At 44.3% G+C, this 18,563-nt stretch overlaps 1 protein-coding gene across 1 annotated transcript in view; it reads left to right on the top strand.

Annotated features, from left to right (window-relative positions):
* LOC124123593 (trifunctional enzyme subunit alpha, mitochondrial-like) overlaps positions 1-18,355 on the top strand; it is a 64,074-nt gene extending 45,719 nt beyond the window's left edge. Inside the window, exons 13-22 of the mRNA XM_046486798.2 lie at positions 3,111-3,281; positions 5,715-5,850; positions 6,158-6,244; positions 6,382-6,469; positions 11,966-12,087; positions 12,486-12,681; positions 12,861-12,972; positions 14,286-14,376; positions 17,401-17,455; positions 17,978-18,355. Of these exons, the coding sequence (XP_046342754.1) occupies positions 3,111-3,281; positions 5,715-5,850; positions 6,158-6,244; positions 6,382-6,469; positions 11,966-12,087; positions 12,486-12,681; positions 12,861-12,972; positions 14,286-14,376; positions 17,401-17,455; positions 17,978-18,123 (1,204 nt within the window). The 3' untranslated portion in view covers positions 18,124-18,355. The remainder of the gene's footprint in view (positions 1-3,110; positions 3,282-5,714; positions 5,851-6,157; positions 6,245-6,381; positions 6,470-11,965; positions 12,088-12,485; positions 12,682-12,860; positions 12,973-14,285; positions 14,377-17,400; positions 17,456-17,977) is intronic.
* The last annotated feature ends 208 nt before the right edge of the window (positions 18,356-18,563 follow it).

The raw sequence follows: 18,563 nt of genomic DNA on the forward strand, positions 1-18,563 counted from the left end.
ACCTGTAGTGACATCTGTCTGCCTTGGTCCACCTGTAGTGACATCTGTCTGCCTTGTTCCACCTGTAGTGACATCTGTCTGCCTTGTTCCACCTGTAGTGACATCTGTCTGCCTTGGTCCACCTGTAGTGACATCTGTCTGTCTTGGTCCACCTGTAGTGACATCTGTCTGTCTTGTTCCACCTGTAGTGACATCTGTCTGCCTTGTTCCACCTGTAGTGACATCTGTCTGCCTTGGTCCACCTGTAGTGACATCTGTCTGCCTTGTTCCACCTGTAGTGACATCTGTCTGCCTTGTTCCACCTGTAGTGACATCTGTCTGTCTTGGTCCACCTGTAATGAGGTCTGTCTGCCTTGGTCCACCTGTAGTGAGGTCTGTCTGTCTTGTTCCACATGTAGTGAGGTCTGTCTGCCTTGGTCCACCTGAAGTGACATCTGTCTGTCTGCCTTGGTCCACCTGAAGTGACATCTGTCTGTCTGCCTTGGTCCACCTGTAGTGAGGTCTGTCAGCCTTGGTCCACCTGTAGTGAGGTCTGGCTACCTTGGTCCACCTGTAGTGACATCTGTTGGCCTTGTTCCACCTGTAGTGACATCTGTCTGCCTTGTTCCACCTGTAGTGACATCTGTTGGCCTTGGTCCACCTGTAATGAGGTCTGTCTGCCTTGGTCCACCTGTAGTGAGGTCTGTCTGTCTTGTTCCACATGTAGTGAGGTCTGTCTGCCTTGGTCCACCTGAAGTGACATCTGTCTGTCTGCCTTGGTCCACCTGAAGTGACATCTGTCTGTCTGCCTTGGTCCATCTGTAGTGAGGTCTGTCAGCCTTGGTCCACCTGTAGTGAGGTCTGGCTACCATGGTCCACCTGTAGTGACATCTGTTGGCCTTGGTCCACCTGTAATGAGGTCCGTGTTCCTTGGTCCACCTGTAATGAGTTCTGACTGCCTTGGTCCACCTGTAGTGAGTTCTGACTGCCTTGGTCCACCTGTAGTGAGGTCCGTGTTCCTTGGTCCATCTGTAGTGAGGTCTGTCAGCCTTGGTCCACCTGTAGTGAGGTCTGGCTACCTTGGTCCACCTGTAGTGACATCTGTTGGCCTTGGTCCACCTGTAATGAGGTCCGTGTTCCTTGGTCCACCTGTAATGAGTTCTGACTGCCTTGGTCCACCTGTAGTGAGTTCTGACTGCCTTGGTCCACCTGTAGTGAGGTCCGTGTTCCTTGGTCCATCTGTAGTGAGGTCTGTCAGCCTTGGTCCACATGTAGTGAGGTCTGTCTGCCTTGGTCCACCTGAAGTGACATCTGTCTGTCTGCCTTGGTCCACCTGAAGTGACATCTGTCTGTCTGCCTTGGTCCACCTGTAGTGAGGTCTGTCAGCCTTGGTCCACCTGTAGTGACATCTGTCTGCCTTGTTCCACCTGTAGTGACATCTGTTGGCCTTGGTCCACCTGTAATGAGGTCTGTCTGCCTTGGTCCACCTGAAGTGACATCTGTCTGTCTGCCTTGGTCCACCTGAAGTGACATCTGTCTGTCTGCCTTGGTCCACCTGTAGTGAGGTCTGTCAGCCTTGGTCCACCTGTAGTGAGGTCTGTCAGCCTTGGTCCACCTGTAGTGAGGTCTGTCAGCCTTGTTCCACCTGTAGTGACATCTGTCTGTCTTGTTCCACCTGTAGTGACATCTGTTGGCCTTGTTCCACCTGTAGTGAGGTCTGTCAGCCTTGGTCCACCTGTAGTGAGTTCTGACTGCCTTGGTCCACCTGTAGTGAGGTCCGTGTTCCTTGGTCCATCTGTAGTGAGGTCTGTCAGCCTTGGTCCACATGTAGTGAGGTCTGTCTGCCTTGGTCCACCTGAAGTGACATCTGTCTGTCTGCCTTGGTCCACCTGAAGTGACATCTGTCTGTCTGCCTTGGTCCACCTGTAGTGAGGTCTGTCAGCCTTGGTCCACCTGTAGTGACATCTGTCTGCCTTGTTCCACCTGTAGTGACATCTGTTGGCCTTGGTCCACCTGTAATGAGGTCTGTCTGCCTTGGTCCACCTGAAGTGACATCTGTCTGTCTGCCTTGGTCCACCTGAAGTGACATCTGTCTGTCTGCCTTGGTCCACCTGTAGTGAGGTCTGTCAGCCTTGGTCCACCTGTAGTGAGGTCTGTCAGCCTTGGTCCACCTGTAGTGAGGTCTGTCAGCCTTGTTCCACCTGTAGTGACATCTGTCTGTCTTGTTCCACCTGTAGTGACATCTGTTGGCCTTGTTCCACCTGTAGTGAGGTCTGTCAGCCTTGGTCCACCTGTAGTGAGTTCTGACTGCCTTGGTCCACCTGTAGTGACATCTGTTGGCCTTGGTCCACCTGTAATGAGGTCCGTGTTCCTTGGTCCACCTGTAGTGAGTTCTGACTGCCTTGGTCCACCTGTAGTGAGTTCTGACTGCCTTGGTCCACCTGTAGTGAGGTCCGTGTTCCTTGGTCCATCTGTAGTGAGGTCCGTCAGCCTTGGTCCACCTGTAGTGAGTTCTGACTGCCTTGGTCCACCTGTAGTGAGTTCTGACTGCCTTGGTCCACCTGTAGTGAGTTCTGACTTCCTTGGTCCACCTGTAGTGAGGTCTGACTTCCTTGGTCCACCTGTAGTGAGTTCTGACTGCCTTGGTCCACCTGTAGTGAGTTCTGACTGCCTTGGTCCACCTGAAGTGAGGTCTGACTTCCTTGGTCCACCTGTAGTGAGTTCTGACTGCCTTGGTCCACCTGTAGTGAGTTCTGACTGCCTTGGTCCACCTGTAGTGAGGTCTGACTGCCTTGGTCCACCTGTAGTGAGTTCTGACTGCCTTGGTCCACCTGTAGTGAGTTCTGACTGCCTTGGTCCACCTGAAGTGAGGTCTGCCTTCCTTGGTCCACCTGTTGTGAGGCCATTCACTGACGTGACTGATGCACTGCTGATGGGATGTAAGTTGTACCTCACTTCAGTCAGTTAAATATCACTTATGTTCTGATTTGCCGTAGGCAGGATCCATGTTTAGTTTCTTAGATTTGCAACGCCTGTACATTTTTTTTTAAGCACATTAGATTCTTGGTTCATCCTTGTCTAACATATAGCTAAATATGCAGATTGTTATTTGATTGTTTACTTGTTGCCAGGACGCTGGCTGTGCTTGGTGCCGGTCTGATGGGTGCTGGTGTTGCCCAAGTGAGCATCGACAAGGGCATGAAGGTAATCCTCAAGGACATGTCCTCCCAGGGGCTGGCTCGGGGACAAGACCAGGTACAGAAGGGCTTCGACACTCAGGCCAAGAAGAGGAAGATCACAACGTGGGTTTTCTGTGCAGTCATGTTTTAGGGGTGAAATGATACAGCAAGGTCAGGATACGAGACATATCTTGATACATTGCAATACACATATTTATGTAATCTCATGGGAATATCTTACTATGAATATTTCAGAGCAGATTCAAAAGAAAAAGCTAGGTGTAAAATACATGTTCATAGCAGCTATTTTTAGTTGAAACTTGAAACACTTATTACAACACATTTATTTTTGACTGACAAAAACGCAGCTGTCATTAAACGAGTTGTATTTTTGGAAGTGTATCCTCTTGTATCGATACAGAAAAAAACATATTGAATATTGTATCATCGTATGAAAACTCATGATGCATCTGTGCACCGATGTATCGTTTTACCCTGTTCATGTTGTAGGGGGGGATATGTTTGTGCTGACTGAGGACTATTGCTGTGGATCAGTGACACAACTGGTGGATGAGTTGTTGTGTCTGTTAATGTGCTTGGATTGGTGAAATCTAAGAATGTAGGATCCACGTAATCAAATCAATCTACTGTCAAACTGCAGATGGGTGACTCTGATCCCTTTTCCCACATAGGCAGACTTTAATGATTTTGAAATGGTAGGGTGTTTGAATACGAATTTGATATTCTGTGCAAGTTTTCACCTTCAACAGTGTGTACCCAAAACTTCAAAGTCTGGTCGCCTGAATGTGAGGCTCAGTAGATTTTGATCTGACCAAATGGAAAAGACCGCGTTCGGCAGAGTGATTCCTGAGAGTTTCTTGGGCTTCAGTCCTGCCCCACACTGAAGCACATGTAGCACTTTTAGTGTCTCCTGAGGCAAGTGACTTTGTTTGAAATGTGCCTCTGTTCACCCAGCAGTAAAAATGGATACCCGGTGGGATGAGATGGAACGTTAACCTTCTGGTGCCTGACAAGACTGCTTGGGTTGTATACTCACCAGGGTGTTGAGAATGAAAATCAAGTGCACACTGATCCAATGACCTCGGTAATGTTAGCGCTTTGAGCATGCACTGAGTGTATGGAGGCTAGCGCAATACATGTATAAGTACCCTACATTATTATACTCCAAACGTAAAGGGCAGGGGTATATAGTTATACCAAGGTATTCCATCCGTCCGCCCGTCTGTCCAGAGGACATTTTTTTGTGAGACCTATAACTTGAATACTGCTGCAAAAATTCTTTTTGAACTTGGTGGACACTTTCTATACCAACAGGAGAGGTGCAGTGCAAGGTTTGATTTCAATATTTGGATTTTCTGTAAAAATACAGATGTTTTTCGTTTTCTTAGAATATGTTTACTTCAACATTTGTGCGACCTATAACTTGACATTGATTCTTCTGAGATTTAAAGAACACTTCTATACTAAATAGAGAGGTGCAGTGCAAAGTTTGATTGTGATATGTGTATTTTCTATTTTCATGTTTTGAACTTAGAAATGGTTTTTGCTTCAACATTTGTGGGACCTATCACTTGAAAACACCTTCATGGAAACCAATTGGACATACAGTTTCTATACCAATATATAAGAGAGGTGCAGTTTAAAGTTGGATTTTGATAAGTGGATTTAATTATACCAGTTTACGAAGTAAATCGGGGGTATATTGCGTTCCGTCTGTCCGTCCGAGCTTTTGTACGCCCATAACTTTTTAACCATGCACCATAGCTTCACCAAACTTGCTACACACATTTACCACAATGAGTACTTCTGCCTTTTGCTAGTTTGGAGATTGTGAATTTTTTAATTTTTGCCGTTTCCATGGAAATATTAGGAACTTAATCTTTTAGGGTGGGTGTTTTGTACGGCCCATATCTTTTTAACCATGCACCCTAGCTTCACCAAACATGCTACACCCATTTACCACAATGAGTACTTGTGCCTTTTGCTAGTTTGAAGATTGTGAATTTTTTAATTTTTGCCGTTTCCATGGAATCATGGTGAAACATAAATTTTGGGTAGAGTTTTTGTACGATCCATGTTTACAATATTATGTATCCCAGCTTCAGCAAACTTGCTACATTAACCACTATTTTTTATCTCTATAAGATTCTGAAAGTTTTCTCTTTTGCTGTTTTCATGGAAACATGATGGAATTTCGAAATTTTGATGACTGGTTTTGTATAGCTCATGGGTTACAAAGGAAAGGGCAGTTCCTCTGACTTAAAGCAACAGGTATATTTCATTAATTAACAAACTATTTACTATTTGTTGTTGACCAGCGGAGATAACGGGGGATAAGTTTTTGTTTTTCATGTTATGAACTTATAACTATGTTGGAGTCTAGGCTGGGCTTGGGGTTATTTTATCAGATTCAGATAGTCTCATTAAACTTTGGGTTTAAGTTAAGCATGAAAATCTAGGGACTGAGGGTGTCAGTGTGTGTGTGTGAAACTATCTGCAGGCACACGTAAAGGCTATTTGTTTTGATTATTCCAGTTCTGAGAGAGATTTGATCATGTCTAATCTTGACCCAACCTTGACATATGAGAACTTCAAGAATTGTGACATGGTGATTGAAGCGGTGTTTGAAGACATTGGCATCAAACACAAAGTGGTCAAGGAAGTAGAGCAGGTGAGTGTGATGGGTCCGGATGAAGATGTCTCTCACCTGTTGAACACCTGGACACTCGGTAAACTCACATTTTAGTGCTTGCTCCAGCTACACAAACATCTGACAACATTCCTTTACAGGTCATGTCAGAACACCCTATCATGAACTTTGACAAACCAATGAAGTTCCCATCTTGGACTTTTTGCAAAGTAAACAGTTCTATATGACCATTATTTTTCAATAACCGTAGATATTGAAGATTGTCAATTGAATACGTGCCAAATTATTTAACACTAGTTGTAATGTTGAAGTGTGGTTATTGTTTCAGCACCTCCCTGAACACTGTATCTTTGCCTCCAACACCTCCGCCCTCCCCATCACCAAAATCGCAGAGGCCAGCTCCCGACCAGACAGGGTAAGATAAGTCCATAACAGTGTGTAGATGACGGTGTTACATAACAGTGTGTAGATGACGGTGTTACATAACAGTGTTTATGTTGTGAGGTATCATGTGATGAGATGAGTGGTGTTACTTGTTCCTTGTCTTTACAGTTCATTGGAATGCACTATTTCTCACCAGTGGACAAGATGCAGCTGCTGGAGATTATAACCACAGACAAGACGTCAAAGGATACCACAGGTATCAAAGACATATTCATGTGTGTCTCTTTGTGACTGAACATAGGTTCACTTTGCCCCAGTCAGCTGCGGCGCTCAGTTTCTCTGGAGTTGTGTTTCTTAGTCCTGCAAGTACCTTTCGCTCCCTGGTTCTAATCCCAGACTTGACCTGAATACGATCCCTGGTTCTAATCCCAGACTTGACCTGAATACGATCCCTGGTTCTAATCCCAGACTTGACCTGAATACGATCCCTGGTTCCAATCCTAGACTTGACCTGAATACGATCCCTGGTTCCATTCCCAGACTTGACCTGAATACGATCCCTGGTTCCATTCCCAGACTTGACCTGAATACGATCCCTGGTTCTAATCCCAGACTTGACCTGAATACGATCCCTGGTTCCAATCCCAGACTTGACCTGAATACGATCCCTGGTTCTAATCCCAGACTTGACCTGAATACGATCCCTGGTTCTAATCCCAGACTTGACCTGAATACGATCCCTGGTTCCAATCCCAGACTTGACCTGAATACGATCCCTGGTTCCAATCCCAGAGGGGGCACAGGTGGCCCAGTCGTCTAAGGCGCCGCGATTCGCTGTGCAGAGTTGCGTCCCCTGGGCATGCCAGAAACCTATGATTGTAGGTTCGAATCCTGGTTCGCCCTGATTATGTTTCTAGGTTTGTCAGCACCATACCCGTGCTCGTGGGTTTCACCGAAGTGGTAAACGTCTGAGACCTGCATCACTTCGGGCTCTCCTCCCACATTAAGCTGACACGCCGCGATATACCTGGAATACTGTTAAAAGCGGCGTTAAACCCAACTCACTCACTCACTCACTCCAATCCCAGACTTGACCTGAATATGATCCCTGGTTCCAATCCCAGACTTGACCTGAATATGATCCCTGGTTCCATTCCCAGACTTGACCTGAATACGATCCCTGGTTCCAATCCCAGACTTGACCTGAATACGATCCCTGGTTCCAATCCCAGACTTGACCTGAATATGATCCCTGGTTCCAATCCCAGACTTGACCTGAATACGATCCCTGGTTCCATTCCCAGACTTGACCTGAATACGATCCCTGGTTCCATTCCCAGACTTGACCTGAATACGATCCCTGGTTCTAATCCTAGACTTGACCTGAATACCATCCCTGGTTCCAATCCCAGACTTGACCTGAATACGATCCCTGGTTCCATTCCCAGACTTGACCTGAATACGATCCCTGGTTCCAATCCTCAGACTTAACCTGAATACGATCCCTGGTTCCCTTCCCAGACTTGACCTGAATATGATCCCTGGTTCCAATCCTCAGACTTAACCTGAATACAATCCCTGGTTCCATTCCCAGACTTGACCTGAATATGATCCCTGGTTCCAATCCCAGACTTGACCTGAATATGATCCCTGGTTCCAATCCCAGACTTGACCTGAATACGATCCCTGGTTCTAATCCCAGACTTGACCTGAATACGATCCCTGGTTCCAATCCCAGACTTGACCTGAATACGATCCCTGGTTCTAATCCCAGACTTGACCTGAATACGATCCCTGGTTCTAATCCCAGACTTGACCTGAATACGATCCCTGGTTCCAATCCCAGACTTGACCTGAATACGATCCCTGGTTCCAATCCCAGAGGGGGCACAGGTGGCCCAGTCGTCTAAGGCGCCGCGATTCGCTGTGCAGAGTTGCGTCCCCTGGGCATGCCAGAAACCTATGATTGTAGGTTCGAATCCTGGTTCGCCCTGATTATGTTTCTAGGTTTGTCAGCACCATACCCGTGCTCGTGGGTTTCACCGAAGTGGTAAACGTCTGAGACCTGCATCACTTCGGGCTCTCCTCCCACATTAAGCTGACACGCCGCGATATACCTGGAATACTGTTAAAAGCGGCGTTAAACCCAACTCACTCACTCACTCACTCCAATCCCAGACTTGACCTGAATATGATCCCTGGTTCCAATCCCAGACTTGACCTGAATATGATCCCTGGTTCCATTCCCAGACTTGACCTGAATACGATCCCTGGTTCCAATCCCAGACTTGACCTGAATACGATCCCTGGTTCCAATCCCAGACTTGACCTGAATATGATCCCTGGTTCCAATCCCAGACTTGACCTGAATACGATCCCTGGTTCCATTCCCAGACTTGACCTGAATACGATCCCTGGTTCCATTCCCAGACTTGACCTGAATACGATCCCTGGTTCTAATCCTAGACTTGACCTGAATACCATCCCTGGTTCCAATCCCAGACTTGACCTGAATACGATCCCTGGTTCCATTCCCAGACTTGACCTGAATACGATCCCTGGTTCCAATCCTCAGACTTAACCTGAATACGATCCCTGGTTCCCTTCCCAGACTTGACCTGAATATGATCCCTGGTTCCAATCCTCAGACTTAACCTGAATACAATCCCTGGTTCCATTCCCAGACTTGACCTGAATATGATCCCTGGTTCCAATCCCAGACTTGACCTGAATATGATCCCTGGTTCCAATCCCAGACTTGACCTGAATATGATCCCTGGTTTCAATCCCAGACTTAACCTGAATACGATCCCTGGTTCCAATCCCAGACTTGACCTGAATATGATCCCTGGTTCCAATCCTCAGACTTAACCTGAATACGATCCCTGGTTCCATTCCCAGACTTGACCTGAATATGATCCCTGGTTTCAATCCCAGACTTAACCTGAATACGATCCCTGGTTCCAATCCCAGACTTGACCTGAATACGATCCCTTGTTCCATTCCCAGACTTGACCTGAATATGATCCTTGGTTTGTCAGCACCATCATACCCATGCTTGTGGGTTTCAAAGTAAATGTCTTAGATTCGCATCCATTTAGAAGTTGACTTCCTGTTGAAATTGGAAGGGTACTATAAACATTGTTGACATATTTGAAAAGTGTGTTCGATTCACATAAAAATTGACTGTTAAAATATTTCCATGCACCAAGTTATGCTTGAAAAACTGAAGAGGCAACTTTAAAACTGTGTAGATTACAGACGTTTGCGCTTTGGTTTTTCGATTCATAGATACAGTCAATCTTCATAACTAATGAAGGCAACAACACAAAATATAATTAAACAAATGTAATGTCTTCACATGTTATGCAAACACGAAGAACAGAGTGAAGAGCACCTATTGTTTATGTAGCAGGGCAGTGAATGACTGATAAGCAAACACACGCTACGGGTGAGAGACGTTTATTCAGCCAATGGATTTGTATAGTATCTATCTAGTATCTACACCCTGAAACATATTAAAGGAATGATAAGTAATATTAACAATATACATAATGCAGTCATCGACATCAAAGTATTACAAACCGTTTTACATTACAAACACATCTTATTTATATATTAGTTGTTACACTGTACAATGATCTGCTAACTGATGTAAGAACCAAGTAGAATAATTATTCATATATTATATTATCTAAGTGTAAAGCGATTATAAATCTCTTTAAAAATACATACATATACATGACTTTACGGGTGTGACACACTTCTGTGTTTACACTTGTCAACTCTTCTGTGCAGGAAATGTGTGCGGACTGAGAACATGCAGTGAGACAAAGGGTCAACTTTGAGGGTTAGCTTGGTGAATCAGTTGAGCACGTCATGGCTTGGGTTTGTTCAGGCTTACAACATGAAGGACACATTAACTACATTTAATCTATCTTAACTAATGATTAAACATAAAAGTTGAACACTTAAAAGCAGACACTGAAGGTGAATAAAATAAATATGTACAATGTTGTATCTGTCACATTTACATCAATCAATCAATGACTGTCAACATGGAAAAAATACATCGCTCCAAAACAATCAGAGGGCAGAAGCCAGTATACCAGTTTGTTCTTTGCAAGCTTGTCACCAGTTTAGTTATTGCTGAGGCCACTTGAACCTGTAAATTGGAAAACACAACTTGTGAACGAAGACTTGGATATGATTTCAGATGACATGAAATTTGTAGAATTCAGCTATGTCCCTGAAGGAAAAACAGATTGACTGAGCCGGTTGCATATTATAAAATGTGATGTGAGAGCAGGTCCTCACTGCAAGGCATGTGGGATGGCAAGTCCAGATGTTGTTTAACTGAATTTTGATTTTTGAGCTGTGGAACTCCTAATCAAACTTTAATTTTTGTGGTCAATTATGAACATGTGTCTCATCTCAAAACCTGCATCCTTAATTGACTGAATACTTGTCTGTATGTCGTGGAATTTTGTTTATTGTCTACATATTCAAACAGGGTGGTCAGATAGCATAGTGGTTTAAGCGTTCGCTCGTCGCTCCAAAGACCCGGGTTCGAATCCCAATACTGGTACAATATGTGAAGCCCAATTCTGGTGTCCCCCTGCCGTGATATTGCTGGAAAATTGCTAAAAACGCCATAAAACCAAACTCACTCACTCACATATCCAAACACCCTTAAGAAAGTCATAACCTGAAAAAATAGTTTTGAAATATGTGGATGACTTTTGCTCCAGTTTTTGTTTCTCTGTCTGTTGTTTAACGGCGCTGTTGTGGCCCAGTCGTCTAAGGAGCCGCGATTCGCTGTGCAGAGTTGCGTCCCTTGGACACGCCAGAAACCTATGATTGTGGGTTCGAATCCCGGTTCGCCCCGATTATGTTTCTAGGTTTGTCAGCACCATACCCGTGCTCGTGGGTTTCACCGAAGTGGTAAACGTCTAAGACCTGCATCACTTCGGGCTTTCCTCCCACATTAAGCTGACACGCCGCGATATAACTGGAATACTGTTAAAAGCGGCGTTAAACCCAACTCACTCATTCACTCACTGGACCAGACAATCCAGCGATTGATATCATGAACATCAATCCACGGAATTGGGATACGATGACATGCATCAACCAAGTCAGCGAGCCTGACCCCCTGATTCCGTTAGTCGCCTCTTTCGACAAGCATAGTCGCCCTTGACAGGAAGCATGAGTTGCTGAAGACCTATTCTACCTGGGATCTTCACATGTCTTTAGTTCCAGTAACAGAAGGAAGTAGCCACATGCAAACAGCTCGTTGAGGACAGAATCCTTCTGAGGGTTCTCATGACTATGTAGCTATATTTAGATGGCTGGAAGGCGTTCAGTGGGCTTGGCCTACTTTTCGTTTCAATTCATTGAGTGATATAGCCACATATCCTGTAAACTTCACGCTACAAAATTATTATGTTGTGCTTGGATATTAGCATATGTTAATTGTTTTAGACAGTATGCACACTGTATTTTATGTATATAACTACATATTATTATAAAGCGTAAAAACATTGACATCAATTCATATAAATAAGTCAACAATAATAACTTCAAGGAGTGCTTATTTAATCATTAACACACATAAGAATGTAGACAACAGTGACTTCATTCAGCACATTAATGCCCTGCCAATTCTATTATCAGCCAATCAGGAAACAGTATGTCCTTTGATGTGGCCAAAGTTTTTGACTTGCAATTTATGTGACGTTTTGTGTTTCAGCCTCTGCTGTGAAGGTCGGCCTGAGACAGGGGAAGGTGGTGATCACGGTCAAAGACGGGCCTGGGTTCTACACAACCAGAATACTGGCACCCATGTTGTCCGAGGCAATCAGGCTGTTGCAGGTACACCATTTCCTTAGACATTATTGATATCCTTATATTCACGGTAAGATAGATCCCAGCATTTCCTCAACTCCTAGGGTATAACCAGTGGGCCAAGGAACCCTTGTTGGCGGGGGATGGAATGAAGGTTCATACTGAGGTTGGAACAAGTTAGATGGTTTATTATCACTACTGGCAGGCTCCATTTTTGTTGAGTTTCGAGGTCAGGTCATTCTCAAATCTTGTAGTCGGTCATGTTTGTAGTGACCTAGTAGGACAGGGCAGTGGTGAATTCCTGTATTTTGTTAAAATGTTGTAAAACATACTTTGACAACATCCGAAACTGAATGTTTACCTGGAAACTATTCACCCGAAGAAACTTCTGTGTTTGAAATGGTTGTGGTTTGTTGTGTTTCCAGGAAGGTGTTAGTCCAACAGACCTTGACAGACTCACTAAAAAGTTTGGTTTCCCTGTGGGAGCTGCAACACTTGCAGATGAAGTGGGTGTTGATGTCGCTGCCCATGTAGCAGAAGATCTAGGGAAGGCTTTTGGAGAGAGATTTGGAGGAGGAAGCCCCGAGGTGCTGAAGGACATGGTTGCGAGTGGCTTCCTGGGTACGTGTATTGGTGCAACTCAACTCCATCGCATGCTCACCATAAAGAAGTTAACGTTTCACACACCTCCATTAATTATTTGCAAGTATTAACACTTTTGAAGATTTGCAAGTGGATGGGAGTTTGATGTCCAGTGAAATCTACATATTTAACCCACTTTGGATATCTTTGTTTCCCAGGCCGTAAGAGTGGAAAGGGCTGCTATGTGTATGAGAAGGGGAGCAAGGAAAGACCAGAAAATGAAGAAGCAAAGAAGATCGTTCAGAAGTACCATCTTGAACCTAAACTAGTGTAGGTGAACATTGATGTCCCTGGTTGTAGTCTGTGTGTCCCAGTGGTGTGTGGGGCTTGACTCAGTTGCCATGACACCCTGGCTGTAGTCTGTGTGTCCCAGTGGTATGTGGGGCTTGACTCAGTTGCCATGACACCCTGGTTGTAGTCTGTGTGTCCCAGTGGTGTGTGGGGCTTGACTCAGTTGCCATGACACCCTGGTTGTAGTCTGTGGGGTCCGGTGGTGTGTGGGTCTTGACTCAGTTGCCATGACACCCTGGCTGTAGTCTGTGTGTCCCAGTGGTGTGTGGGTCTTCACTCTGTTGCCATGACGCCCTGGTTGTAGTCTGTAGGGTCCCAGTGGTGTGTGGGGCTTGACTCAGTTGCCATGACACCCTGGTTGTAGTCTGTAGGGTCCCAGTGGTACGTGGGGCTTGACTCAGTTGCCATGACACCCTGGTTGTAGTCTGTGGGGTCCGGTGGTGTGTGGGTCTTGATTCAGTTGCCATGACACCCTGGTTGTAGTCTGTAGGGTCCCAGTGGTGTGTGGGGCTTGACTCAGTTGCCATGACACCCTGGTTGTAGTCTGTGTGTCCCAGTGGTGTGTGGGTCTTCACTCTGTTGCCATGACACCCTGGTTGTATTCTGTGTGTCCCACTGGTGTGTGGGGCTTGACTCAGTTGCCATGACACCCTGGTTGTAGTCTGTGGGGTCCGGTGGTGTGTGGCTCTTCACTCTGTTGCCATGGCACCCTGGTTGTAGTCTGTGTGTCCCAGTGGTGTGTGGCTCTTCACTCTGTTGCCATGACACCCTGGTTGTAGTCTGTGTGTCCCAGTGGTGTGTGGGTCTTCACTCTGTTGCCATGACACCCTGGTTGTAGTCTGTGTGTCCCAGTGGTGTGTGGGGCTTGACTCAGTTGCCATGACACCCTGACTAGTCTGTGTGCCCAAGTGGTGTGTGCATCTTCACTCTGTTGCCATGACGCCCTGGTTGTACAACTTGTAGTCTGTGGGGTCTGGTGGTGTGTAGGGCTTGACTCAGTTGCCATGATACCCTGGCTGTAGTCTGTGGTATGCCAAGGATGCCATGACATCCTTGAAGGAGGTTCAGATTGGATATGTGTCTTGACCTGACCTTAAATCTCTCTCACCTGTAAAGTTATTCATTATGTGAGAAGAATACTGGTGTTTGTCAGAAGGTTGGTGGTGAACGTCTCCCATGTTAACTGGAGCACGTTCCCACATTTCCCCAAGTATACATAATGCCTGGTTGCCTTAAGGCCTTAAAAAGTCCATCACGTCAATAGAAAGATATACTGTTGTTTCTATTTTCAGGAACACAGATGAAGATGTGCAGCTCCGGCTTGTGTCCAGATTTGTCAACGAGGCAGTGATGTGTCTCGAAGAAGGAATTCTAAGAAATCCTGTGAGTTCATTGATATCATAAGCTGTTACAATGATTCTTCCAGAATGTACCATCAAGCTATGTTGATACTAGTAGTGATAGTAGTAGATAGTCCTGGTAGTAGTAGATATCAGTAGTAGTAGATAGTCATAGTAGTGGATGAATCGATATCAAAACGTGCACATATTCTTGTCCCCAAGCAATACAATCTTGAAGATTACATACTGCCCCAAACTTTCTTTTGTGTCTGTCTCTACATCTGTACATAACATTGATGTACATATGCAGTTATCATTTTTTCGTTTTGTTTATTAACTTTGCTTGTCCCTCACTCTTAAACGATGACTTAAAGTTAAAGTGATAGAAGTTCTACCAAAACAAGTAATTTCTAAGACACTTAATGTTAAACTAAGTCTGAAATTGATGATGCAAGTATGTTTCACAGGGGATGTCTTCTGACATTTTCCTATTAAAGTAAATATCCCAGTCCCTGAATGTGATGTGACTCCAGTAATAGTCCAGTTAAAATGGCAAAAACTAACTGGTCCCCTGAGCTACTGGAATCAACTACCTGTCAGGTCTGGAAGATTCGTCCTTGCAGTGAGCTAGTCACTGTGTGATGCTATTCTTACTTACACTTAAAGCAATATAACTAATTTTCTGTTGAGTATACATGAGGTATAGTTTGAATATGTCTTTCCTGTAACGGCTGGAATGAGATTGCATGATAGATATTTTGTTCAAATGCTTTTAGAGCAAACATGCGATGGTGGACTGATGATTGAACTGAAAGCAGTTTTCTTTGAGAGAGCATTCATTTAGCAGAAAGTGTAATTTAAAAAAAAATGCCTTCTGGGACTAGTTACTCACGTAATGGGTCAAAGAAGATTTGAGTCAATAAAAGCCACTCCTGTAACAGAAAAGTGTACAGGCCTTGGCAAGTAGTAGTTGTAGACAGTAATAGTAGTAGTAGACAGTGGTAGAAGTAGTAGTAGACAATGGTAGTAGCAGTAGTAGTAGTTGACAGTGATAGTAGTAGTAGTAGTAGTAGTAGTAGTAGTAGACAGTGGTAGTAGTAGTAGTAGTAGTAGACAGTGGGAGTAGTAGTAGTAGACAGTGGGAGTAGTAGTAGTAGTAGACAGTGGTAGTAGTAGTAGACAGTGGTAGTAGTAGACAGTGATAGTAGTAGTAGTAGACAGTGATAGCAGTAATAGACAGTGGTAGTAGTAGTAGTAGTTGACAGAGGTAGTAGTAGTAGTAGTAGTAATAGTTGACAGTGATAGTAGTAGGAGTAGACAGTGAAAGTAGTAGTAGTAGATGACAGTGATAGTAGTAGGAGTAGTAGTAGACAGTGATAGTAGTAGTAGTAGTAGACAGTGATAGTTGAAGTAGACAGTGAAAGTGGTAGTAGTAGTAGACAGTGAAAGTAGTAGTAGAAAACAGTGATAGTAGTAGTAGACAGTGATAGTAGTAGTAGACAGTGATAGTAGTAGTAGTAGACAGTGATAGTAGAAGTAGGCAGTGGTAGTCGTAGTAGTAGACGGGGGCACGGGTGGCCAAGTCGTCTAAGGCGCCGCGGTTCGCTGTGCAGAGTTGCGTCCCTTGGACACGCCAGAAACCTATGATTGTGGGTTCGAATCCCGGTTCGCCCCAATTATGTTTCTCGGTTTGTCAGCACCATACCCGTGCTCGTGGGTTTCACCAAAGTGGTAAACGTCTAAGACCTGCATCACTTCGGGCTTTCCTCCCACATCAAGCTGACACGCCGCGATATAACTGAAATACTGTTAAAAGCGGCGTTAAACCCAACTCACTCACTCACTCACGTAGTAGTAGACAGTGGTAGAAATAGCAGTAGTAGTAGACAGTGATAGTAGTAGACAGTAGTAGTAGTAGTAGAGAGTGATAGTTGAAGTAGACAGTGATAGTGGTAGCAGTAGTAGTAGACAGTGAAAGTAGTAGTAGAAAACAGTGATAGTAGTAGTAGACAGTGATAGTAGAAATAGACAGTGGTAGTAGTAGTAGTAGGCAGTGGTAGTAGTAGACAGTGATAGTAGTAGTATTAGACAGTGATAGTAGTAGTAGTAGACAGTTATAGTAGAAGTAGACAGTTATAGTAGAAGTAGAGAGAGATAGTGGTAGTAGTAGTAGACAGTGAAACTAGTAGTAGAAAACAGTGATAGTAGTAGTAGACAGTTATAGTAGTAGTAGTAGACCGTGGTAGTAGTAGTAGTAGACAGTGGTAGTAGTATTGGTAGACAGTGGTAGTAGCAGTAGTAGTAGTAGACAGTAGTAGTAGTAGACAGTGGTAGTAGTAGTAGTAGACAGTGGTAGTAGCAGGAGTAGTAGAACTAGTAGTTGACAGTGGTAGTGGTAGTAGTAGTAGTAGTAGTAGTAGTAGTAGACAGTGGTAGTAGCAGTAGTAGTAGAAGTAGTAGTTGACAGTGGTAGTAGTAGTAGTAGACAGTGATAGTAGTAGACAGTGATAGTAGTAGTAGTAGACAGTGATAGTAGAGGTAGTAGTAGTAGACAGTGATATTAGAGGTAGACAGTGATAGTGGTAGTAGTAGTAGTAGACAGTGAAAGTAGTAGTAGAAAACAGTGATAGTAGTAGTAGACAGTGTTATTATTATTAGTAGTAGACAGTGATAGTAGTAGTTGTAGACAGTGATAGTAGTATTTGTAGTAGTAGACAGTGATAGTAGTAGTAGACAGTGATAGATGGTAGTACAATGGGTAATATAGCATTAGTATCTCTGCATACAGAAGACAGTTACCGAGTAAAGAAATGACTATAACAGTTCCTGTGGTGGCTCGTGCAGATATTAGGATGCCCCTGCAGGGTTAGAAACTAACAGTGTTCGCCCACTAGTCGTTATAATGATAACATATAGCAAACCCTTAAAAAGGGCAAATTTCTACTAGTCCTTATGATACCTTTACCATTGGGCAGTTGGCAAAGACTATAGGACTAGTGCCAATTTCTAACACTGCCCCTGTTGTGTCCTATGGTTTGATGATGTGAATAATTGTATGTACTTACAGCTGGAAGGAGACATTGGTGCTGTGTTTGGTCTTGGGTTTCCTCCATTCCTTGGCGGTGAGTGTTTTTCTTATGGTTGTGCTCATGTCTCTGGCAGCAGTGCAAGCACAGGGGCCCAGTTGTGCTATAAGTCGCTGTGCAGAGTATGAATCCCTGATTGGTTATGTTCCTTGGTTTTCTCCTGCCTACACCCCGTGATGGATACACTTCCTCAGCAACCAAATTGGCAGCTCAGTCATAAGTGTATTATGCATATATACATCCAAATACATTTGTTTCAAATGAAATATCTGATACTTATTGTGAACATGAAAAGTGATAAGTGACTGTTTCACCCATACAATTCATCACATTGTGTCATGAACTCTGTGGGGCTGTTGGGTAGGCTAGTGGTTAAAGTGTTCGCCCATCACGCCGAAGACTCGGGTTTCGATTCCCGACATGGGTACAATGTGTTGGCCCATTTGTGGTGTCCCCCGCCGTTATATTGCTGGAATACTGCTAAATGTGGCGTAAAACCATACTCACTCACTCACTTGAACTGTGTAATGAGGAAGTGTTACTATGGTGATGTTGTAGGCCCCTTCCGCTACATGGACCTGCATGGAGCCAAGCCCCTGGTGGACCGCATGCTCAAGTACAGAGACTTGTATGGAGTCCAGTTCCAGCCCTGCCAGTTGCTCCTGGACCATGCTAACGATCCATCCAAGAAGTTCCACTCTTGAACATACGAACAAAATGGACATTAAGATTATGTTTTAGACTGTGATGTCATCCATGACATAAGCGGTTGCCTCCCTCGTGGAGTAGTGTCAGATTTTTTCATCATGTGCTATGCAGGTTGAGTGAGTCATGTACATGTTTCATGCACACAAAGTGCTACATCTATTGTACATATTATTGTATGAATGAATATTGAAGTTTTCCAATAAAACTAATATGCCTTGTGTAACAGTATATGTGTTTTTTTGGTCTGTATATGCACAAGAAAATGTTATTGCGAAGAGTTACAGTATTATTAAAGGTATTTTTATACCCACAACCTGACAGAACATCCAGTGAGCATATGATGTGGTCTGTTTGTCCAAAGGCCATCATGCTTTTTAAAGGGGAAGTGTACACGCAAAAATCACTTTCTTTCTTTTTCTAAACAAAACGCAATTTT

The sequence above is a fragment of the Haliotis rufescens genome, unplaced genomic scaffold, assembly GCF_023055435.1.
Source record: "Haliotis rufescens isolate VD_foot unplaced genomic scaffold, xgHalRufe1.0.p SCAF_2, whole genome shotgun sequence".
Classification (NCBI taxonomy): domain Eukaryota; kingdom Metazoa; phylum Mollusca; class Gastropoda; order Lepetellida; family Haliotidae; genus Haliotis; species Haliotis rufescens.